Source organism: Notolabrus celidotus, chromosome 2 (assembly GCF_009762535.1).
Source record: "Notolabrus celidotus isolate fNotCel1 chromosome 2, fNotCel1.pri, whole genome shotgun sequence".
In the NCBI taxonomy this organism is placed as follows: Eukaryota; Metazoa; Chordata; class Actinopteri; order Labriformes; family Labridae; genus Notolabrus; species Notolabrus celidotus.
The window spans coordinates 24,608,470-24,633,469 of record NC_048273.1 but is presented as its reverse complement, the minus strand read 5'-3'; the positions used below and the strand labels follow the sequence as shown (position 1 = coordinate 24,633,469).

General features: G+C 41.5%; 2 protein-coding genes and 1 long non-coding RNA gene across 3 annotated transcripts in view; all 3 read left to right on the top strand.

The window, feature by feature from the left end:
* The first annotated feature begins 3,249 nt into the window (after positions 1-3,249).
* LOC117825510 (alanine aminotransferase 2-like) lies at positions 3,250-8,025 on the top strand. Its single transcript, XM_034701402.1, is given in 10 exon segments — positions 3,250-3,368; positions 3,466-3,599; positions 3,698-3,894; positions 3,896-3,939; positions 4,012-4,091; positions 4,195-4,331; positions 5,646-5,817; positions 6,043-6,198; positions 6,916-7,028; positions 7,807-8,025. Coding segments are annotated over 10 exon segments (1,218 nt in total). The 5' UTR covers positions 3,250-3,274; the 3' UTR covers positions 7,898-8,025.
* A 3,207-nt stretch (positions 8,026-11,232) lies between these two features.
* Positions 11,233-15,374, top strand: LOC117825726 (proproteinase E-like). Its single transcript, XM_034701657.1, has 8 exons — positions 11,233-11,345; positions 12,185-12,273; positions 12,495-12,592; positions 12,680-12,805; positions 14,003-14,139; positions 14,528-14,670; positions 14,775-14,927; positions 15,319-15,374. Exons 1-8 carry the CDS (start codon positions 11,309-11,311, stop codon positions 15,334-15,336), a joined length of 801 nt encoding a protein of 266 aa, XP_034557548.1. The 5' UTR covers positions 11,233-11,308; the 3' UTR covers positions 15,337-15,374.
* Positions 15,375-16,418: 1,044 nt separating this feature from the next.
* The window catches only part of LOC117806038, a 30,972-nt gene continuing 22,390 nt past the window's right edge, over positions 16,419-25,000 (top strand). The window contains exons 1-2 of the long non-coding RNA XR_004629585.1: positions 16,419-16,510; positions 20,731-20,827. This is a non-coding gene — a long non-coding RNA (uncharacterized LOC117806038). The remainder of the gene's footprint in view (positions 16,511-20,730; positions 20,828-25,000) is intronic.

The following is a 25,000-nucleotide window of genomic DNA, read 5'->3' as shown; positions in this document are numbered from 1 at the left end:
GATATAGAAGGTAAAAAGTCCATAGCAGTAAAAAAAAAAGTATATTACAACAGTCCATCACATGCTGGAACATTTAAAAGGGTAATCTTTATCTGAATCTCTCGAGCCTATACATATAGAACTGTAATATCACTATAGTAGGAGGGCTTTAATTGATACTAGCATAAAGTGAAGAGCTGTTTCATAACATAGTTCAGTGACACCACAGAAGGTGAGTTAATCCGGTTTAAAGCGCAGCATCATTGATAAACAGAGAGCAGGAGGGAGATTTTGTTTGAGTGTTTGCTTCCAGTGAAATAATCAATAAGCATGCTGATCTCTACTTTTTTTAAGCAAGAACATGCAACTGTGCTTTTTTTCTAATACATTGATGGCATTTCACTTTTTATACAGGTAAATGAACTAAAACTTTTTTCATATTTTTGTAATTTTTTCACTTCTTTACCAAGTATTATTTCTCCAGATCCTCTAAATATTTCAGATAACCACTTTGTCGGAAACTCTTGCTGTTGGCACTTCTCTCTGCAGACTCTATACTCGTCATTCAAGTTTGATGACGCCATGAAGAGGTGTAGAGGTGTGGTGGTTAGTCCTCTCAGTCAGAGCTCATCTGTCAGACAGCAGAGAGGACAGGGATGACTTCTGTGCAGCAACTGGACTCAAGGGTGCCCCGGAGGATTAGGGACCCAGCAGAACTGCAGAATCCGGCCACATGGGAGACCACACAAGAGAACAAAAAGGTGAGTCACAGGTGCAAACAAATACAATAGGCTTGTCTGCTGCAGTTCACCTCTGTAGACATGATAGAAGCATTTTCTCATTAAAATAGACAACTCATGACCTTTCTAATCCATGTGTGAGAAGGTTACACAGATTTTTCAACAAATAACTGATAAAACTGTGAGCACAATTAGGAATTCTAGGAAAGTTTTTATTGAGTTATTAAAAAAGTGTTGGCATCAGAATGTTCTTCCTTATTTCAACAAAATGCATGATCAATCAATCAATCAATCAATCTTTGTTTGTATTGCGCCAAATCACAACAAACGTTATCTCGGGACGCTTTTACAAACATAGGAGGTCTAGATCACTCTATGTCAAATTATGAACAGAGACCCAACTTCATGATGATGACTCCCCTGAAATTTTTGTTTGTTGCATGCACAAAAAGAAGTCGACTCTTGCAGGATCTTACCAGTGTTGTAACTGAATGGTAGTTACAGGTGCAACATGTCATGTACTTCAACTTCCAGAATTGGTAGATTACTATGTAACAGATATGAATTTAAAGCGTACTCTCTTATGTTGTAGAAGGTGAAATGCTACAGAGAGCTATTTGTTGCAGATTATTTTGATGCAAACCAACAACTCGTGCTCAGACTTGCTCATGAAAGCACTGTGCAGGGGCATGCATTGAATTGTATACAAGGCACCCAGTTATGCAAGGCTGGCATGACGATGCATGACCACATCCTGGAAGCATTTGTTTACAATATCTGTCTCCACCTTATGCTTAAATTACAAAATGAAGCAATACAGCTGTTAACTTGATGTGTAAAGGTTTTTTAATGGAAAAAAAACACAACAGCATGGCAACTTATACAAGTCCTCCAGACTTGAATCCTTTGAATTATTATGAGCATATTTTGAGGCTGGTTTGACCACGTGCTGTCAATCACCTCATCTGACCCCATGGCAATGGTGACAGGCTTTCTATTGATAGTCATGTTTACTTTTGTTGCTTGTACAGAGGTACTGAATACGTAAGGGTAATGAATAGTAAATGGGGCATTATGCAAATTCGAAATCTGACAGGTTGAGCAGGCAGTCAGGGCCTGCTCACCTGGTCGAGATTATAGTTATAATTCTTGCTTATTTGTTCTAAAGGACATCAAAGTGAACATTTCCATTGAAGGTGACATCAAATTAGGTGGACAGCCCTTCTGAAGGAATATTGATATTGACATTTCTGTCCTTATTCAGCTCCCCTTCTTCTCCGAGCTTTGACGTTGACGCACCTTTAAACATAATCCAGGCAAATGTCTCAACTTTGAACATTGTTGCTATCATCACTACCTCTTCTGGTTTGAGTGACCTTGTAAAGAGCTTATCAGCTTAGAGTGACTCCCACCAGCTCTATTGCCATTGCCTGAATGGCAGGACAGGATGTTGCTCCACTTTTCCCTATCAGAGATGGTTGGTATCCGGGGATCCTGTCATTATTTCCCCACTCTCAAAACCAGCCTGAGACGGACACTAACATTTTTACCACAGTGTCAGCTGGCAGAGGGAAATGTGCCGGAACTCATTCCCATAGGTTAATGTGACATCACATGTGTGATCAGGTTTTCCATGGTACCGTCTTCGCTAAGAAAATCAGCAAAGTTAAATAGGTGCCTCTTTGTCAACAGGGGGCGCCAAAATCGGCACCAACACAAAGCTTTGAGCAGTTCAAACTATACAAGTTTAAACATACTGACATATAATACAACCTGACTTTGAAACCCAGATTGTGTTGTTCTCAGGGAGCAAAGAAGCCTTCCAGGAGAGTGATTGATATCAGTTCAAATGATCCCCACAAGGCAGGGATGGCCCCGGTCTCTTTTGTTAGTCAGGTAGGTGTAATGTGATCTTTATCAATCAATCAATCAATCAATCTTTATTTGTAATGCACCAAATCACAACAAACGTTATCTCAAGACGCTTTTACCAATATAGGAGGTCTAGACTGTACTCTATGTCAAAATATGAACAGAGACCCAACTTCAAGACAGCAGCTCAGAAGTACCTACGAGACAATGGAGCTCAGGGACTCCAGAAAGGTCTATGGTTAGTAACTTTCAATGGGACGAGTTAAAGTAAGTGATGGGGGGTTGGGAGGAAGGGGATGAGATAGGATCCCAGTGTGACAGTGCACCAGTTCCCCTGGCAGTCTAAGCCTATAGCAGCATAACTAAGAGCTGGTCCAGGCCTGAGCCAGCTCTAACTATAAGCTTTATCAAAAAGGAAAGTTATAAGCCTACCCATAAAAGTGGAGAGGGTGTCTGCCTCCCAGACCCTGACTGGTAGATGATTCCAAAGGAGAGGGGCCTGATAACTGAAGGTTCTACCTCTACTTTTAGAGATTTTAGGTACGACCAGCAGGCCTGCATGTTGGGAGCGTATGAGCCTGTTCATATACCTGCATACATGCATTTGTGATCAGTATGACTTGTGAAACCAAAATGTCCTGTGACTGTAACTCAGTGTGTGTCCTCAGGTCCTGGCAGTGTGTATGTACCCTAAGCTCCTTGAAGAAAAAAGTCTTCCTCTGGATGTCCGTCAGAGAGCACAGACACTACTGGGGACCTGTGGAGGAGGGAGCGTGGGTCAGAATCAGTCTTGCTGATTCATTTGAGAGGATTTGAACATATCTAGCTCAAAATAAATCAAAGTATTTACCTCAGGGCACTTTGTCAATGACAGGTTCGTACTCTAGATCCTGGGGTTTACCTCTGGTCCTTATAAGTGTTGCAGAGTTCATCACATTGAGAGATGGTGGAGTGAAGTCATATCCAGAGGACATCATCTTCTCTACCGGAGCTCAGAAGACTCTGTGGGTATGGTATAGCTTTTGAATATTATAAGCAGGGTAAAATATATCACTACACTGCTGAATTTACAGTCATACTTTAAGTCTCTTATTTCTGATCCTCAGCTGGCTTTACATCTGATGGCCAGCGGGGAGGGGACGACTCAGACAGGTGTGCTGACCCCGATGCCCTGTCCTCACACTTTGCCCACTGTGATGGATATGTACGGAGTGAAGCTGGTGCCATATCAGCTGATGAAGGACAGAGGGTGGGCTGTAGATCTAGACGAGCTGCACCGAGCAATGAAGGCTGCTAGGGGGCACTGAGCCCAGAGCAATGTACATCAGCAACCCAGGAAACCCCACAGGTAAACAGTATTCTGTGGTCACTTCAACTCATCTCAATCAACTTTATCAGTCACTCTTATATTTCCTCAAAGGTCATGTGCAAGACAGGAAAACAATAGAAGACGTGATTCGGTTTGCTGCAGCTGAGGGCCTCGTCTTGCTAGTTGAAGAGGTGAATACGAGCTACAAAGTTGAATTTTAAGGACTCTTTCTCTACCCTTCTCATTTTCATACCAGCTCCTGCCGCCTTTTTCATGTCGTCATGCAACCTCTAGGTGTCCCAGGACAGTGTGTTTGGCCAAGACAAAGAGTTTATTTCCTATAAGAAAGTCCTGTTTGAGATGGGGAACCAGTACTCAGAGACAGTGGAGCTGGTCTCCTTCCACTCAATATCCAGCGCTTGTATGGGAGAGTAAGTACCACTGACTGTACCTGTCTTCAGCCACAAGTGTGACTGCAGAATTCATTACTCGGACATAATTTACATCAATCTTTTATGTACATTTGTTTAACTTTGGAGGGCTTTGATATCAGATTTCTGAAACGTTTCTGAAACCAGGAAGATAACAGAGGTCTGGAGACACCTCCTCAGATAGTCATGACGTAAAGTGTTAATCACATTATTTTTATGGTCCTTACAAAAAAAGTCTGTAAAGCTGTTCCATGCTGGCAGCTTAATATGACTCATGTTTATTGTGACCTGTAGGGGAAATAATAAGGGAACAAAAGAAGCAGTCCAGCACATACAAATAATTTCCTGATTAAAAACATAATTTTTATCAGGAAATTATTTTTAAACAGTAGAAGGCGCTATCTGCATTATACTCCGCTTTTTCAACATCATTAAGTCTCTTGCGCTGCTTTTTCGTGACTCGCTGAGATGAGCATAACAGGTGTTTTAAGCATAGACTGTATAAATTATGGACGTAGTATCCGTGACGTCACCCATCTGTTTCTGAAGAGCTGTTTTGAGGCCAATCGTCGACGGGAGCCATATTGCTGCAGTCGAGTGATTGTGATGTAAAGAGGCGGGCTTTGAGCCTCCTAGCCAACAGCTACAGTGTTCCCGCCTGTCAGTCAAGTCAGCTGTGCCTTTCATTGGAAGACTTGTAATCTCAATATCTTCGAAATTGCTGCGTTACAAAAAAACTCACCCCCCGTACAGTGTGTGCCGATCGAGAAGTGAGCTATCCAGACTACACTCGTCTTTTGTACCAGGCTGTAAACATGTTTAGTTCTGCTGTAAAGATCGTCTTTCTTCAAAATGGTCATTTTGAAGGCGTTGAAGGCAAGGAGAAACTGCAGAGATTAATATCAAGGTGTTATGTTTGCATATAGATTTGATAATGTGCAAGAGTGGATGTGAAGTAACAGATTCACTGTGGCTGAAGTTGAATCTGTTGAAATGTAGCAATGAAGCTGTATAGAGAAAAGAGGACGAGGAAGAGAACAGGGCAGTGTCTAAGATTATAACAATAAAAGTTAATTACTCCAAATTTAAATACCCAAACAAATGTGTATATTGAAAAGAAAAATACATTTTTTCCTAGAATTTTGATTGATCAAGCCTGGGTTTTTAATGCATCAACATTTAGCTCACATCATCTAAAATAGTTTTATATACACTACCTTGCCAGTGAATAATACAAACATGATACAGGGGTAATAAGATGACAGTTCTTCCTGCTCTCAGACTCACTGTTCTCTGTGCTGACACTGTGTTCAGGGGCGGTCTGAGAGGAGGATATATGGAGGTCATAAACCTGCAGCCAGAGGTGAAAACATATTTACGGAACATGCAGGTCACAGGCAGCCCTCCAGTGTTGCCCCAGCTAGCTCTGGAGCTCATGGTCAATCCTCCCACACCTGGAGATCTGTCCTATCAAACATATGCACAGGTAAGAGCTGAAGAGAAAACATGCTCAATGATACTGCTTCAATATGGTGCAGAGAAAGTGGCTTCTTTTTCTTACACATCCTGCAGATATTAAGCTAGATTAGAATTTTTGGAGAAGTATCTCTGAGTTCAATTCCTGTCAGTAGAGTTTCATGATGGGATCACTAAAGCCTAGTTTTTCTGCTTTTGGTAACCACTGTTTGTACGTTTCTCCTTCAACTCAAAGGAGATTCTGCACATTAAGACAACACTATCCCAGAATGCTCAGCGTGCTTGTGAGTTCCTGAATGATCTTCCAGGGATGGCGTGTCAGACAGCGATGGCCGGAGTCTTTCTTTACCCTTGTCTCAATTTACCGCCTCAGATGATTGAAGAGGCCAAGGTCAGAAAACACAGAACTTAAGTGATTCAGTTTTTGCGTCAGTCATGTCAGTTTAAAAATGAAATGAAAGCAATTCATCTTAAAGCTAGGGTTGGTAGTCACGGAAAACTAGCATGAATTTGAATGTAGTGTTTTCTCAGAACTCCGTCTAACCCCTCCCACCCCTCCCCTCGGAGCTCCTCCAAAACGATGCGCCCACTCACATGCACGAGCGCCGGTGCTTCGTGATCGTGACTGATACAAAACCGGTCCTCAGCACATCTTTTGTGTGCCAAAACATTATCATAATGAAAGATAAAAACCCAAACAAACATGAGATGTATGTACAGGAGGCGGGCAGAACTGGAGGACGGGATTTGATTGGTTTCATATTTTAGCTCCCAAAGACAGGGATTGGTTGGTGTTTCCCCAGGTTTACTCCAGCTGTAGAGAGCGTTTTTTTTCACTATTTTTTAAGAACACATTATGTATTGATTGCCATCGGAACATAAAGATAATTTTAACCAGTTTAACAAAAAGTGTATCTAAATCTGACTACCAACCCCAGCTTAAAGACAACCTCTTAATTAAAAAAAATAGATCTCTTTCTATCTTATTCTATATCTGTCTCTCTCAAAGTATGTTTTTCTGTTACTATCGTTATTCCTGTCTCTATCTCTATCTCTATTAATTTATTCTAAGGCTTGAAAAGACATTATAGTTGAATTTAATTTTCAGATGTTGGGGTTGGAGGCTGATGTTCTTTACTGTCAGAGGTTTCTGGAGGAAGAAGGTGTGTGTTTGGGAGCAGGCAGTGAGAATGGACAAGAACCTCAAAACGTACACATCAGGTAATAAAACAGGTCAATGCCTCAAAATGGGTAAAACACAAAGGAGGAGGACACGTGAAGAGAGTAAAGGTTTAATGAGCAAAAGATTGAAGTCAAAAGTCAAAGAAAAACTTAGAGTCCAACAAAAACACAAGAAAACTTCAGGGAGCATGAAAAGGTAAAACAAAGAAGGGAGGAATCACAGAGACAAAATACACACAAGGTAATCAGACACAGGTGTGACACAAGACACAGGTGAAACTAATTAGGGTAATCAATGTAGAGGGAAAAACACAAGGGCAGGAAGTAAACAAGAAAATACAAAAGTAAAAAAAAAGCAACTCAAGACAGACTTAAGTATGAGTTGCAATAAGTTGCATGCACAGACGACCTGTTTGGTTGTAGTTTTGGAGGAATCAGTCAAGTAAGGAAATCCTTGAAAGTTTTGGAAATTTTTGTCTTTGTTCTGATCATTGTGATCTCAAAGAGTGCTCATGTTGAGGTTATGGAAGTGTTACAGGTTGTTTCAAAGCTGCTCCACAGATAAAGAGAGTCCCTGATAACATCTACATGCACAAATGCAGATGACCCAGTACACCCACATTCTCATTAATATGTGTGTGTCATGAGTCTGACCCCTGAAGGGAATAAAGGTGGAGGCCTGAGGACTAGTGCAGATGTAAAACTAGTTACACACTAAATAACTCATCACAGGAAGTCTTTTAATGCTAAGATGCTTTAAGCACAGGTGTGTCTATATGTCCTGTTTATAATAACACTGTGTTTCCGTCCCTCACAGGCTGTGTGTTTTGGCTCCTCCTGACACTCTTGAGGAGGTCTTGGCATGCCTGCGCTCTTTCCACCTGCGCCTGCTGAGCAGATTTCCCTGACAGAAATGTCAAGGACACAGACTAATGGCAACAATACCAGAGCATGCTTTCACACTGTCTGCAAATCTATGATATTAAATGTATTCAAATGTAAGTGTTTTGACATGAAAGACTGATTACACATTGCACCACCTAATTGTCTGGCATTCTTTTCTATGTCTATGTTGTCATGTGGACAAATAAATATTAATAAGCACCTCTGGGGTGGACAAGATTTTTATTTTTATCCTTTTATGTAGGAAAAAAAATAAATATATTATAGTAGTTATATTTCTGGGCTTTTCTGCTTTCATTGATGGGACAGTTGAGGAGAGACAGGAAATGTGGGGAGCAGAGAGTGGGGGAGTTGATGCAGCAAATGGTTGCGGCCTGGAGTCAAACCAGCAACCTCTGCAACAAGGACTATAGATTCTGGCCCAGTCTCAATGTCCAAGCACAGCACTCAGTGACTTTAAGGTGCGTTCCCGCTAAGTCTTTGAGGGTTTAGGGCTGTCCCACTGTCAAATCATCAAGTGTGTGAGGGATCTCTCACTGACTTTTTGAGCCCTTTATGTCCCCTTTCTGTAAGTGGGCATTTTTGCAGACTTAGCGTAAGGGAATTACCCAGAGTTCATAGCATTGTGACGTGAAACACGGGATTCCCAGCGGAATCCTGCGAGCATGGAAAGGTAAACGAACACCGTAACATGAAATTTAAACAGGTGCGACAGTAAAAAAGAAGCATGAAAGTTGCAATGAAATTTAAAGGTAAAAAAGTTTGCATGCAAGTATAAATATAGAAAACAGCCTTAATCAGTTTATCTTCACAGATATTTGTATACAGTATAATTTATATATTTGTAGTTATATAGCCTATTTATATGTTTTAAATTGTGTGGTTAAGCAGTCTGTATGTTGAGAGTGGGATCACTTGGCAGCAGTGTTGTAGTCGAGTCACCAAATCCAAGTCAGAGTCGAGTCCTGAGTCCTCTGTGTTCAAGTCCTAGTCGAGTCCAAGTCACCAGAGACAAATCCGAGTCCAAGTCACCAGAGACAAATCCGAGTCTGAGTCCGAGTCAAGTCCTCATTACTTGAGTCCGAGTCCAAGTTGAGTCCTCACCGGTAATATTATATACAGGGTTCCCACGCGTCCTGGAAAACCTGGAAAACCTGGAAAACCTGGAAAACAATTGACCAGTTTTTCAGTACTGGCAAACACCTGGAAAATGGGAGAAAAAGTCAAATGTCCTGGAAAATCACATATAGTCCTGGAAAATGATTCCAACATGGCTGCGTGCGACCTGACCCTATTAACAAAACACATCCCCATTCATTGAAAGTTGAGTGCACACTGTGCTGGAAAAGACAGCGACACTGCGCAACTTTTTTCACATCTTTTCTCCTTCACTTCATAATCATGCATTCACAGAAAACGGGGGTATATTGTCTAGTTTTATGGTACACGAACCTTGTAGAGTGCTCTTTTGATTCAAAGAGTCTTATATTTAAGTTATAGAGTGACCAGTGGAGTCGGGCAGAGAGCTTGGGGGTCTGTGCCTCACAACTTTCTCTGCAGGCTGAGAGCTCAATTACCGTACTCTAGCTCAGTTGTTCTCAAAGTGGGGTCCTGGGACCCCTGGGGGTCTGCGAACCATAGCGTGGGGGTCCGTGAAATAATTTGAATACATTTCTAGTAAATTATAAAATTGTGCTGAGTCATTACAAAACAGCATACACCATTGTTATGATACCATTTGCTGTCTCGAAGGGATATGTGAGTCTTGCTACTGTTCATTTTCTGAAAGCGTTTAAGATCAATTACTTGAAAAGTATAAATGCTGTCATGTTGAGTCCACAAGGAATGAAATGACCCTCTGTTTTAAAGTATACAAGTGGTATTTACATGATTCAAATTAAAGTGTTATCTGTGTATTACTATGGTACAGGTCTGAAATATTTATATTGATATGTTTTACAATACAAATAGTTCCAAGGGCAACTAAGAGTGCAAATGGTAGTAAGCATGTGCTTTAGTGATGGGAAGATCGGCTCTTTTAAGAGAGCCGGCTCTTTTGACTCAGCCCCCAAAGAAGAGCCGGCTCTTTCCACTCCCGAACGGCTCTTAATTTAGGATCTTTTGTAGCCGTATATTTTACCTTAACTTTGCAAAAACTAATGGTCTGTGTTAAAAACCCTTTGAAGTACAGTGTTTTTATGAGAAGCCTAATAATTGCCCAATTTTGTGCATTTATTCTGTTACAAAACCATTCTCATTTTAACCCTAGGGTTAGGGTTGTGATTAGGGTTAGGGTTATGATTAGAGTTAGGGTTAAGGTTGTGATTAGGGTTAGGGTTAGGGTTAGGGTTAGGGTTGTGATTAGGGTTAGGGTTGTGGTTAGGGTTAGGGTTGTGTTTAGGGTTAGGGTTGTGATTAGGGTTAGGGTTGTGATTAGGGTTAGGGTTGTGATTAGGGTTAGGGTTATGATTAGGGTTAGGGTTGTGATTGGGGTTAGGGTTAAGGTTGTGATTAGGGTTAGGGTTATGATTGGGGTTTGGGTTATGATTAGGGTTAGGGTTGTGATTAGAGTTAGGGTTAAGGTTAGGGTTAGGGTTAGGGTTGTGATTAGGGTTAGGGTTGTGATTAGGGTTAGGGTTAGGGTTAGGGTTGTGATTAGGGTTAGGGTTGTGGTTAGGGTTAGGGTTGTGGTTAGGGTTAGGGTTGTGATTAGGGTTAGGGTTGTGATTAGGGTTAGGGTTGTGATTAGGGTTAGGGTTGTGATTAGGGTTAGGGTTTTGATTAGGGTTAGGGTTGTGATTAGGGTTAGGATTAGGACTAGGGTTAGTGTTACAACCAGAACTAAACTTAAGCAAACATAACCAGAACCAAACTCATGCAAACAGAACCAGAACCAAACTCAAGCAAACCCAACCGGAGCTAAACTCAACCAAACCCAACCAGAACCGAACCAGGACCTAACCAGAACTTAACCAGAACCAGAACTGTACCAGAACCGAACCAGAACCGAACCACAACAGAACTGAACCACAACAGAAACAGAACCAAATTCATGCAACCAGAAGCTGTGTAAAGATGAAGCGTGTGTTTGACAGCGGCCCAGTGTCCTCATCAGTGCATGTAAAAGCGTACGTACATGTGTATCATCAAAGCACATCAGGTGAGTGACACAATAAAAAAAGCTAAGAATACAGAATGTGGTATTAACCAAGAGCTGTTTTGTATTTTCCTGTACGAGTCCTGATTACAGTAGCTTTGGAGGATGGGTGAGGTTGTGTGAGGACAGAGTCAAACAGATGCAGAGGGGGAGGTAGATTCTCAGGTCAGAGACCAGACTGTTTGTGTCTGATTACTGCTCAGTCTGAGAGTATAAAAACCACCGGACACACTCAGACTGTCTACTCTGATCAATCAGAATGAAAGTGGCTCTTGTCCTGCTGTTTGCTGCCTACGGTGAGTCTCATCTAAACAAAGGAGACGTCTCTGCCTCCGTTTGTTGTTCTGTTTTTTCATTTTATCAATATATGAAGACGAAACATCAACAATGTGTTCAACTGCTTTCAAGTGAAATAAAAAAAAGGCTTATCTAACTTTTGATTTTCACTCACTTAAAGTTTTGGTGGCTTATATTTAAATAAATGTATAAACCAGACTGATAAAGGACTTCAAATAACACAGCATGAAAAATCATCATAGTGAACTTTCACTGAGCTTCATTTTTTCTGAGCTCTCACTCTGCTCATGCCCTGAAGATGGATTTAATATCAAGTGGATATTGAGCTAATACAGGACTGATACTCCAGCCTCATATGTTATTACATTTGGTGGCTGAACGGTTTTGGTGCCTCTCCGGTGTTAAGGTGGAGAAAATCCTTTGTAACATTATGTTGGTGCAAAAGCTATTAATTAAAGACAAGGCCTCTTATAATTTCAGCCCTAATGTTATTACACCTGTCTTTGTATGACAAAAAAAAATCTGATTTTTCTACTACTAAAATCTGTTAAAAGGGAAAAAGCAGGCTGACAACATTAGGAGGGGAATATGGGGTTTGTGGATGGGGTGAGTGCCTTTATTTTTGCTTCGTTAGTGGATGTCGAAACTTTTATTGCAGGTCACTGGTGTGCAGGAACACACAAACACACACAAAAATATACAGTAACTTGATATGTTCTAAGGCTCTGAAGAGATAAAGACGAGATTCCCGATGAATGACTACATTCACTGAAATCTGTTTGACTGGAATAGTGAGTAAATTATTATTATAATCTGACTGCAGTTTCTTGTGTATCAGCTTACGGGTGCGGTACTCCCACCTATAAGCCAATCGTGTCACGAGTTGTGAACGGAGAAGATGTTCAACCCTACAGCTGGCCCTGGCAGGTGAGTCTACAGTAATAAGGATTAGAAAATACAGATATACAGAGATGATGCCCACTGCTGCTGATTTTCTAATTTGTAGACATACTTTTCATCCATCCACTTTTTTCTCTCACCCCTGATTTTTAAAGAGGTCATAAGAATATAATGCAAATGGGATGTTTTACACAACGTTAGAATAAGCTGATAATCCCCGCCTGTTTGTCTCTCTGTGTCTGTCTCAGATCTCTCTGCAATACCTGAGTGGCTCCACCTACCGTCACACCTGTGGAGGAACTCTGCTCGCTCCCAACTGGGTCATGACTGCTGGACACTGCATTGGGTTCGTCAGCATCTTCTTTCATCCTCTGCTTGTTTTAATAAAAGGTGTCATGTAACCTGAGTGTGTATGTGTGTGTTTGCGTGTCAGATCCCGTACATACCGCGTGGTGATGGGGGAGTTCGACCTCACCAAAGAAGAGGGCTATGAGCAGATCAGGAGTGTGGAGAAGATCATCGTACACCCCCGCTGGGATGATAACTGCCTGTCCTGTGGGTGAGGATATAAAACTCTTCTTCAGACATTTCAAGACTGAAAAATCTAAGCTGCATTGCTTTAGTTTGTTGCTGCTTTTTTGCAGACGACACTCAGATGTAACCTGAATCACAAACCAGTGGAGAGGACAACTTAACATCTTGTCTGCAAGAATTGAAGTTCACAAGAGACACAATAGATTGTCCAAAAAAACCTTATTGAGATGTGTCTTGAAATGTCCTCTCCTGTAGCCAGAATCAGGTGTAATAATCTTCATATTATGATCCATGATGAGTCAGTTTCATCATTTACTGCTTCATGTGTCTGGCATTTTATTTTCATGTACATCACTCCATTAGTTTGATTGGAGTGATGACCACAACACAACACATTAGAAATACACGCAGCAAAGGCCACAACACAACAGAAGTGTTTCAAGAGGACACTTAAAAGTGATGCACATGTCCAGACATGCTTGTTGTTGAAGCAGCTTTTGAGTCACAGCGCTATTAAGGTTCTCTTACCGTCAGTGGTGTTGGAAAATGAAATAAAAATGTATTTGTTTCTGCGTCAACAACAAGCGTGTCCGGACGTGTGCATCACTTTTAAGTGTCATCTGGAAACACTTCCGTTGTGTTGTGGTCTTTACAGCGCGTTTTCTAAATGTTGCGCATGTGTTGTCAAATTGATGAAGATGTTTTCTTAATTTGCTTGTGTTTTGTCTTTTTGCATGTGTTTTCTTAAGTTGCAATGCGGTGAGCTCTCAGTGCCACCGTATGTTCTTGCTTAATGTTGTTTATTTATTATTTATCTTCCAGAGTTGCTGCCTCCCACTATTATCTATTCATTTATGCATGGATAGGTCAATGTATTTAAAGATGGTTTTGATATACGCACTGTGTGTGTGTTTGTTTTTTATGGCTGCAGGGTGAATAACCCAAATGTTCCACCTTATGCGACAACAAAGTTAATCTTCAACCTTGATAACCTGCAATAAACAGATTTCACCTCAAAGTCAACCCCTTCTAAAAGACATCAAATTTTGTAATGGTTGGTGGACAACATTTGCTGACCTTGCTTAAGGCAAATGTGTTTCCCCTTTAAATAAAAAACAAAAGTAGTTCAGTTCAGTTTTTCATGATTGTGTTTGAATTCAAAAGTTTTTCATTTTTGCATGAGATGCTCCTCTATCCTTTTCATGGTTTTCTTGTGTTACAGAAATGACATAGCCATGATCAAACTGGCCTCGCCTGCTGTTGTGAATGATAAGGTGCAGCTTCCGTGTCTCCCTGAGAGCGGAGAGATCGCTCCTGATAATATGCCCTGCATGATCACTGGCTGGGGGAGACTCTACAGTAAGTCTGTGGAAACACGCCATGATCCTGTTTAGACTACAAAAGATTACTAAGTCAATAGCACATGTGCAGTTCAGAAAAAAACAACATTGGACAGTATGGAAAACTTACAAATACATCTGTGAAGACAGGTAAGTATAGATAGATTCTGGTAAGGTCTGAAGATTAATGATTCTTCATCAGGACCTTCTTAGGAAAAGAAAATGCAGACAGAAGAGTAGTGACGTCAGGTAGTGGTGACAGGAGTAAAGTCATATGGTGGATGGATGAAATGGAAATGCAGGGTGATGCTGATGCTGTCAAAGTCAGTTAAACATTAATTAAAACTACCTTGTCTTTTTAGTCATTGACAGTCATCATGGTTTTTAATATATGCCCCATCCTGCAGGTGGGGGTCCCATCGCCTCTAAGCTCCAGCAGGCTCTCCTTCCTGTGATCGGCCACAGTGTCTGCAGCGGCAGTGACTGGTGGGGGAGCTACGTTAAACCCACCATGATCTGTGCTGGTGGTTACATCTACTCCGGCTGCCATGTACGAACTCACTCTCTTTACCTGGTTACCACAACATGATAATACCAACAAGTTCACTCTGCATCAGTCTGCAGCCTTCATCCTTCACCTGTCTATCTCTGCAGGGGGATTCAGGAGGTCCCCTGAACTGCAAGCGGGGTGATGGCAAGTGGTACGTGGAGGGGGTGACCAGCTTCGTCTCCTCCCAAGGATGCAATACCATTTTGAAGCCAACAGTGTTCACTCGCACCTCCTCCTTCACCCAGTGGATCAGCGACGTGAGTTCCCATCAGAGATAGACAGTTAATCATTTTAACACAATGAGCAGAGAAGAGAAAGTATAACAATATAAAACAAGGCCATGATCTTTGTAGTAATAGCTTCTACTTTCTATACAAACAACGTTCTGTTAGGTCTACAATTCAAAAATAAAAGTATCATTAAACAGTCATTCAATCAAAACAAATCAGAACTAATATACATTTTTGACCATTGGATAGATGTTTTGGGGAACCATGACTCCCAAACTGAGCTAGCTAATACAAACAGTCCTTCATTTGTCAGTGCAAGAACCCTTATTTCAAAATAAAAGAGCATATTTCTCATGTTGTCTGCAAACACAGCCTGCATATCTGTGTCTCACCAGCATTTCAAATATTTCTCTTTCAGACTATGCTGCAGTACTGAGGACATCTCGGATGCCAATAAACATATTGAATCAGCCACACGTTGTCTCATCTGTCCATCAGTTTGGCTTTTATTTTGAAAGGAATATTACACTCAAACTGTGCCTCATGTGGTAAAGCAGGAGAGAAAGACAATTAGCCCACCACAAATCAGGATTTACTTTGCAGGGTGTTGCCTGTTTAGGATTGAGGAGTTGCAACCAGGTCAACCTAAAAAGGTTCCTCGTACAGCTGGGGATTCATTTGTTAAGTACATTTTATTTGAACTGCTTACATTAAGTTGACTTTAGCATGCCAAACCAAGCTCACTTGAGTGTTTGCTGCCAACTGAGGACTTTCTAAGGCTAGATTAAATTATTCGTATAGCACATTTCAGCAATAAAGACAAATTAAAGTGGTTCATGCAAGACATCAAAACCTCCTGACAGAGCACATTTAAAAATCATGAAAACTGATTAGTAAAAAACAAAAGAGAATGTTGTATAAAAAAAATGCAAAAACATAAGTTCCAACATGATTAGACAGTTTTAAAATATAAGTATAAAACAAATTACAAACCATTGCTTGTTCTCCAATTACTCCATCTTCTCAAACAGGGACACTTAAGGCTCCACAAACTTGAGACTTGGTGTCGTGGGGTTCTCCTTCCACACTCAAAATAATGTGGGGAAAAAACCCAGGCGTAGTTGGAAGACTTAATTTTGACAGTTTTATTGGCTGCCGGCCTCCCCAGTGCAATAGAATAAAATATTTACAAAAGTGAAAAAACGAAGATAATTTACAATTGTTCATGTCAATATGTAAGTGTCGTCTGACACAAAGAGAACAGGTGTTCATCAAAAAACACACAGCGACATTACCTGCTCAGTAACTTTGCTCAACTGCCAAGAGAGCCAAAACTGGCCCTGTTTTAAGGTGTGTTGCCCCTCCCACTGGGCGTTGGAAATTACATATTTTATCCCAAACAATTATATTCCACTATTAAGGTCATTTCAAGGCGATTAACCGTACACAGCATTTTCATTACCTATTTCAAACACATGATTTAAAACAAACAAAAAGAATAATTAAACACGGTCACATGGCCACTTTTGGCCGCTATACATCCATATAGGGTGCGCACCACATGCGCTCGGTTTGCGCAATCCGGACACGACCTGGTTGAGCTCGAGCCGGTAAGTGCAGCAACCCAAAGACAAAGGCTGTTTCCGAAATCGCCTACTATACTAGCAGTACGTACTGATATGTCCAAAATTCAGTATGTAGTAAGTAGTATGTGAACAAGAGCAAAATCTGCAGTATGCCAAAACTCCCCGGATGTCAACTGATTCGGGAAAATATCTCAGTATGCATCGGACCAGTCTGCCTCGCGTACTGTTTCCCATAATGCACAGCGCTCGTTCTGCTTTTTCTTTTTCCTCATTTTTTGACGGGAGGAAATCCGTTTTTGGGTGCTTTGAAAGTTATCAAATTACATATAAACCACTTCCTAACTTTTTAAATCATAAATGGATGCTAAATAAGCATTTTATTTATCGGCTTCGCCGTTGTTTACTTCCGCTTTCCGAAACCGGAAATCCAGCGAAGTCTGGCTCAGCATGCTGCATGACGGATCGAACAGAACAGTCATACTACATACTAAATTCAAATGCAGTATGTAGTAGACAATACCTACTGCCTACTACATTAGTAAGTAGTATGTAGCAGGCCGTTTCGGAAACAGCCAAAGACAATGTATGTTTTAAACAATGTTTAAAGCTTCAAAGTGTGCACCCTGACAAAACTCTGAACGGAGAGATAAAGAAGGATGTTTGCGTGTGAACCGAAATGAATGAAGTGCTGTTAGGAACGGGAAAAGTTTGGTGCATGTGTGTGTTGGTGTCGGTGTGCGCGCGCTGCCCGCTGTTAGCGACGGTGCCACTCCGTCACATAGAGATAGATGCAGAGACAATGAATGGACTACGAGTTTACTGAAACAAAAAATCTTACAATTGTAGTACCTTGACGTCTTACACAAGTATTGTTAGTTATGGTTGAAAAATGAATTCTACACATCAGCAGTAAAGATCTTTAAACAAACGTTATTGTAATATGAGGTGAATTAGCCTGTGTTTCCACCCAATGACCACAAGGGGTCAGTGTTAGCTCTTGTTGTCAATGAGCAGACGTGAGTGAAGGGAGAGAGGAGGAGGTAACATCCATATTGACCTATATTATCATGAACACAACGGGTAATAACAGATGTATAATTTATTATGTTAATCAACTCAAGCTGCACACGATGGTGTTTTCCTTTGTTAAAAACAAAAGAAGTGATGTCAGCAAAGTGAATCTCATCCTGCAGGTTGGACACCAATAGGGTGACACATGAAAGGCTGAATTGTCTGTATGAACACAAACTGATACATAAATCCATGAACACATAAACAGGGATGCACACAAGTGATTTACAACCTTAGATTAGAAAATAATGGAGTGAACCAGCAGTGGGAGCTGGCTTTGTTTCTGGGTGGGGGGGCTCCTCCAGCCTTCAGCCTCCTGGACCTCAGCCCGGCGAGTGAATAAGTGAGCTTCAGATCACAGGCCATTGGCTGGCTGCTCATTACTGAACGCTGCATTAAATCCTCGCCTGTAAATAATGTGATAACTGCTCAGTGTTACCCACAGGAACTGTAGGCCGCCATCTTTCTCCTTTTTTTTTGCTTCACTTCTCTCTTTGTAACACTCTCTCCCCCTCCCTCCGTTTACAATGACTGGAGTTCAGTCTGCACATGCTATGTAATTATTCCAGCCCAGTTGCTCCAGGAAAAGAGAGAGGGCTCATTCCTCAAAAGCAGAAGCCTCCCCCCCCCCCCCTCCTGACGGTGCCACTCCGTCACACTTGGACAGGTAAAATTCAACATTTGTGGCTTCATAAACGCAATCCGGGCTGCACGGTGGTGCAGTGGGTGGCACTGTTGCCTCACAGCTAGAAGTTCAAATCCCCGGCCGGGCAGGTGCCTTTCTGTATGGAGTGTGCATGTTCTCCCCGTGCATGCGTGGGTTCTCTCCGGGTGCTCTGGCTTCCTCCCACAGTCCAAAAACATGCTCACCAGGTTGATTGATCACTCTAAATTGCCCGTAGGTGTGAGTGTGTGCATGAATGGTTGTCTGTCTCTCTGTGTTAGCCCTGTGATAGGTTGGCGACCTGTCCAGGGTGTACCCTGCCTTTCGCCCGGAGCCAGCTGGGATAGGCTCCAGCCCCCCGTGACCCCTAGATAATGGATGGATATCCAACAACTAAATTATGAGGAAAGTGACACAGTGGATGCAGCATCTGCTGCTGGCTCAATGACATAGAGATAGATGCAGAGACAATGAATGGACTACGAGTTTACTGAAACAAAAAATCTTACAATTGTAGTACCTTGACGTCTTACACAAGTATTGTTAGTTATGGTTGAAAAATGAATTCTACACATCAGCAGTAAAGATCTTTAAACAAACGTTATTGTAATATGAGGTGAATTAGCCTGTGTTTCCACCCAATGACCACAAGGGGTCAGTGTTAGCTCTTGTTGTCAATGAGCAGACGTGAGTGAAGGGAGAGAGGAGGAGGTAACATCCATATTGACCTATATTATCATGAACACAACGGGTAATAACAGATGTATAATTTATTATGTTAATCAACTCAAGCTGCACACGATGGTGTTTTCCTTTGTTAAAAACAAAAGAAGTGATGTCAGCAAAGTGAATCTCATCCTGCAGGTTGGACACCAATAGGGTGACACATGAAAGGCTGAATTGTCTGTATGAACACAAACTGATACATAAATCCATGAACACATAAACAGGGATGCACACAAGTGATTTACAACCTTAGATTAGAAAATAATGGAGTGAACCAGCAGTGGGAGCTGGCTTTGTTTCTGGGTGGGGGGGCTCCTCCAGCCTTCAGCCTCCTGGACCTCAGCCCGGCGAGTGAATAAGTGAGCTTCAGATCACAGGCCATTGGCTGGCTGCTCATTACTGAACGCTGCATTAAATCCTCGCCTGTAAATAATGTGATAACTGCTCAGTGTTACCCACAGGAACTGTAGGCCGCCATCTTTCTCCTTTTTTTTTGCTTCACTTCTCTCTTTGTAACACTCTCTCCCCCTCCCTCCGTTTACAATGACTGGAGTTCAGTCTGCACATGCTATGTAATTATTCCAGCCCAGTTGCTCCAGGAAAAGAGAGAGGGCTCATTCCTCAAAAGCAGAAGCCCCCCCCCCCCCCCTCCTCCATGCATCCAGTCTGCACGGCTCAGCTCAGGGTGCTGGGCTGCAGGAGGGATACCACAGCATCATTTAAAAGGCTTCACAGAAACGCAGAATCAGCAGCTTCAGGAGAGGAAGCAGGGTAGCAAATAAACACTCATCATGTCCGTGCAGACACATGATGGGGGAGGACAGAAAAATGATAATGCAGGTCCAGAAGTGAAGATTAAAGGAGGTCTTGATGCACGCTTTTCATATAAAGCCATGAGATAAACATTTCAAGAGGTGTGGGGTTATTTTATTCAGGGCACCTTTTGAATGAAGCACATTATTTGATGACCTTTTTACATTTAAACAAAACATCACATGATAATTAAACTTGTTTCCCAGAAAGGTTGAAATCTTCACTGGACTTTAGTTATTATATGTTTCTTTTCTTCATTTCATTTAATTTCATTTTAATTTGACGCCATTTTCATGGGTTTGTGCAGTGATGAGTTGGGGGTGGGGGAGGGGGGGGGGGGTTCATCAGAAAGAGCACTGAAGAGCATTTCCTGACCTCAAGGTTGGTACAACCTCGATGGGAGTTTTGTACATTAGGAATGAAACCCTTTCTGTGCTCCCTACCTTTGGCACAACAACAAAAACAACAACAACAACAACAACAACATGGGTAGGACAAAAGGAGACATTAGTTTTTGTCACATCTTTTCCCAAGCATAAAATAAGAACACAGTGAAAACCTGACTATCGATTAAAATTCATATTTTTGTGTGTACATACGTTTTGTTTTGCTGTGGGTTTGAGATCTGAACTAGCTGCTACTTCAATATCCTATCCTGAGACTGAGGCTATGTTTGCTTTATTAGCCGATCACAAACTACATGTTTTCTTTTTTTCATCCATTACCAGCTTCAAGATATGATTCATTGTCTACAACTTCAATGTATCTCAACATAACCCAAGGTTTCCCAGTTATTTGATTCTTGGGTTGAACTTTTACCGACGTTTATCCTTATTAAAAGATATGTAGAAAAAAATAGTAAACTGAAATGAAACTCAAGGCCAAAACTTTGAATGACTTCAAACAAATGCCCAGAACTATGTTGCATAAAGGTTCAGCCCCAGTTCACTCCTTTGTCCCTCCAACTTAGCCCTACCCCTACGTGTGCGGCCACGGTGTCCCGGTTCTTTTGGGATGGAGGGAGAAGGTGAAGTCTTCGGGCCGCGTGTCCCTTCAAACAGAAATTGGTAAGCGGCACACTCAAAACACATTGTTATGAGAAATCTCCCAGAATGCATTGTGAATAATGGGAAATATTACTTTTAAAGCAACAAAAGATATGCAAAAGTGATTTGAAATTATGATAACCATTGTTTTATTTTAATTTAATGTTGTTTCAATGTATTACCGAAAATAAACCGAATTTCCCTCCCCGGGATAAATAAAGTATTTCTGATTCTGATTCTGATTAGGATCCTTTTCCTAAGAACAAGCTTTTCAAAAATCACAAGTTAGCTGATGTCTCAGTGTAACTAGTCAGCAAGATAACCTTGTGTCTGTTTGCATAAATGCTGTTGACAACTTGGAGGGGCAACTCGGAAATCTTAAATACAGGTAAAGTGAGGCTGATAGGGATACGAGAGAGATTAGACACTCCATACAGAAAGACAGATTGAACAGAGAGAGGACGAAAGAGAAAAGCAGACGATGAAGAAAAGATTAGAGGGATGAGGAGAATGAAAACAAGCAGCTCGTCCTGTTGAGCCTCCACACTGAGCATCATGACAGCTTGCATCTCCTGCTGTAACTCCTCAGAGGAGGAGAGGAGCACGCCTATTTTCTCTCTGACAGAAGATTTAGTTGCTCCTGCACTCTCAGTCCCAGCTGATGTCTCACTCCTGTGTCCGTACGTCGCCTCCGATTTGTAAACCTCCTTTACAGGGAGGTGCATCGGATCGGCCGTACTGTACATGCTGCCATCACATCTGTGCTGCAAATCCAGGCAGGCAGGCAGGTCAGCAGGCAGATGGCCAAACAAACAGACCGACAATCGGTGCAGGGGATTGGATTAACACAAGGATCTAATTGCATTTGAGAAACCAGAGAGAGAACATAAGGACAAATTAAAAGTGGCACTGAAATGATGGCTCAGTTACATAGCAACATGAGAATAAACAAGACAACTTTACATCACATCTCCTTTGAAGGTTGCAGTAATCAGGACTCGTATGTACCAGGCTGTGTCAAGTCTCCTGCAAAGAAAACTGGATTACCAAAAATACAGGTGAACAAACAAGTTTAAACACTTAAATCTCAGCTTCAGGTCAAGACATTAGACCAAAAATACTCCTCCATGCATGAAAAAAACACTTAAACCACATTTATGAAGTCAATTACATAAGCTCTATCACATATCAGATACCTGGAGGACAAAGAGGAAGCTGAATAGACCATATCAAGAAAAGTTGTTGATGCCATCAAGACTACATGTTGTAGTTATTGTTCATCACTAGATCCACTTACATACTGCACGGAAGCAAAAAATGAATATGAGATGCATGATTTAATGAACGTCTCTTGGTATTCTCACAGCGTTCAATTTCTTTTGTATTTTTGGAGCAAACAGGTGTGGCACCAAAATTGGTGACTAAGAGTTGTTGCTCCAACATTGAGGGGAGACTAACTTTAATTGCCTGTAGGTAGCTATGATCAGATTGTTCCTGCAGCAGACGACTGAAGGGTGAGGTCTTATATCATATTGAGCTTAATTGCTTAAAATGTTATAAATGCAACTATTGCAATGTTCTCATGTCTGTGTGTTTGCAGACTGGGTCTGTGTTAAGAGATTCTATGATTGAACGTTTATGTTATACAAAATAATGAGACCCAAGCATTTAGGGCTCCCTCAAGATTTCAATCACATTCAGTGCAACAACAAATTTCCATGATCCAAGATTTTCTTTCCAGCCTCAAATCATGAAGACAGCTGGTGAACAGCAGCTCACTGCAACCCTGACTCACATGTTTATTTAAAACCTACAAATGAATATTGGCATGCAACACACAGAACCTGTAGGTGCTCGTTTTTTTTGTAATCCATTTAAAGTCAGCCATCCTTATGCTTATCCTGTAACTCATGTTGTGGTCAGCCCATTAGGAAAGTACAGTGGCCCTAAAGGGCAAAACACAACATTTCGCAAAATGAAAAGGGTAGGGGCAACACTTCTTGTTTCTGGTTGGATAGAACCCGACAGCTCAACGTCATTTCCTGTTTCTATTTGTTGTGTTTTGCCCTTCAGGGCCACCGTAGAAAAGTGCTACATGCATGCCAAACTCTTTCTGAGCTGTGCGGTTCTTAAATACACATTTAAATGTAATGAATCTATGCAGGAATAGCATGCTAACAGCTAAGAAGATGCATAAACTAGGCCTTATTTTCTAACAGTTTCACTGTGATCTGATTGGCTGTTTGTGGATGCACGTAAAACTGATAGGTCGGCTCCAGGGAAGGGTTTAAAATGTTACTGGATTGGAGAATGATTCTGAGTTGTTGTATGGATGCTCACGTGGAGCTGAGTGGTGTACACAGGTCAAAACTTCCGAGAAGTGATGCTTAACACTAAGTGTTACCATGGATACTGCTCGCTCTGAGGGCTTCGCTCCAGCTCGTCTATTTCCATGAAAGACGTTTAGGGCTCACTTATGATTGTCTGGAGATAGAGTTATACATTTTTCCCAGTGTAGCATCAGAATTTGAGTGTACCACAAACTGAACACACACTCACTTCTGACACACTCTTTTCCTGTGAGTGTGTGTGTGTGTGTGTGTGTGTGTGTGTGTGTGTGTGTGTGTGCGTGCGCGCGCGTGCATGTGTGCGTGTGTGTGTTTGTATGTGTGTCGCTCAGTGTTCCCTAGATATCCTGGCAGTAGCTGCTGAATGCCAGCAGGTGATGGAAGGTGTTGCTGGGAGGTGAGGGGTGCCAGCTGTCAGGCAGCAGGGGGGTTGATGGGCTTTGGCAGGTACTGCTGCCCCCTGTAGGCTCTGACAGGGTGAGTGACACTGCAAAAAGGAGCACCTGAGGGACCAGGTCAGGGGTGAGACAGTTTGCATGTTGTTCATGGAACCTGGGGGAATACATAATCTTACAACTGTCAGAGGAGGAGGTGAAATACACTCACAGATGGCTGCAGGGTGAGCGCTTAATTTCTGATGGAGGTCCAGCATTGGTTATTGTTTTACAGATTCTAGTAAGAGTGAGAGGTTTCTGTGTGATTTTTTTTAATGTGCATGAATGACTGGTTTAACTGCACCAAAGATTTTAGTCTTATAGCTACAAAAATGTGTCTTGAAGTAGTGAAAATGCATTTGATCAAAGGTAAGTCTGATTAAGAATACACAAATCTGAGATAAAATAAACATCAAAGCTTGATAAACAAAAAAAGATCATTTAACTTTTTAATCCTTATCTGAAGACACGAAAGGTGTGGATGATCATATTTTTGTGATTTACTGGCACATGATACTCAAAGCACATCAGCCCAGAACAGTAATATTGAGTAGTCAACACAGATATTGCACTTTATCATGGTTAGCAGTTGGCATAGGATGAAGATACATCAATGGTTTGAGCTTGACAGACACATTTTCAAGCTCTGTGTCAATCTCTGTCCTGGTTTTAACCAACTAAAATACCAACACAGTGCACAATGCTTCAACACTGATTTGTCTGTAAATATGTGAATCAATGACGCTGTTTTAACCAAGCGGCAACCTCCGATCTAAAAATATGAGTCCAATGCGGAAGTGCTAAAAGCTGCAGTTCAATGAGGATCCACTTGAGGCTGGCTCCGGAAGTACCGGAAGTCACATACACATGAATGGGAAAAAGACGATCTTTACAGCAGAAGTTAACATTTTTATAAACTAGTACAAAAGACGAGTGTCTGGCTCATTTCTCGATCGGCACACACTGTGAGCGGGGTGCATTTTTTTCTAACACAGCAATTTTTTAGATATTTTGATCACAAGTCTTCCAATGAGAGGCTCAGCTGACTGCGGGAACACTGTAGCTGTTGGTTAGGCTCAAACTCCGCCTCTTTACGTCACAATCACTCGACAGCAGAAATATGGCTGCCGCCGATGATTGGCCCCAAACAACTCTTCAGAAACAGATGGGTGACGTCACGGATCCTACCTCCATATTTTATACAGTCTATGGTTTTAACCAATAGAACGTGAGTCAAAGTTCACTTCTGATTTTGTCAGTAAACTGTTTTCTTTTTGTTAGTCCAATAGCTCAAAAGAATCCGAAAAAACTCATCTACAAAATGACAACAAGCAAAAGGTTTATGTTTAAAAAGCTTTTCTTTAAGAGGAAAAAGGACATATTTAATGTTTTGCCTTAAAAAAATCCACCAA

Excerpts from the sequence above, each read along its gene's own strand:
- LOC117825726 (XM_034701657.1), top strand. The coding sequence starts at position 11,309 with ATGAAAGTGGCTCTTGTCCTGCTGTTTGCTGCCTACG. Across the intron at positions 12,806-14,002 it reads GATAACTGCCTGTCCTGTGG|AAATGACATAGCCATGATCA; the intron begins GTGAGGATATAA and ends CTTGTGTTACAG. Across the intron at positions 14,671-14,774 it reads ACATCTACTCCGGCTGCCAT|GGGGATTCAGGAGGTCCCCT; the intron begins GTACGAACTCAC and ends CTATCTCTGCAG.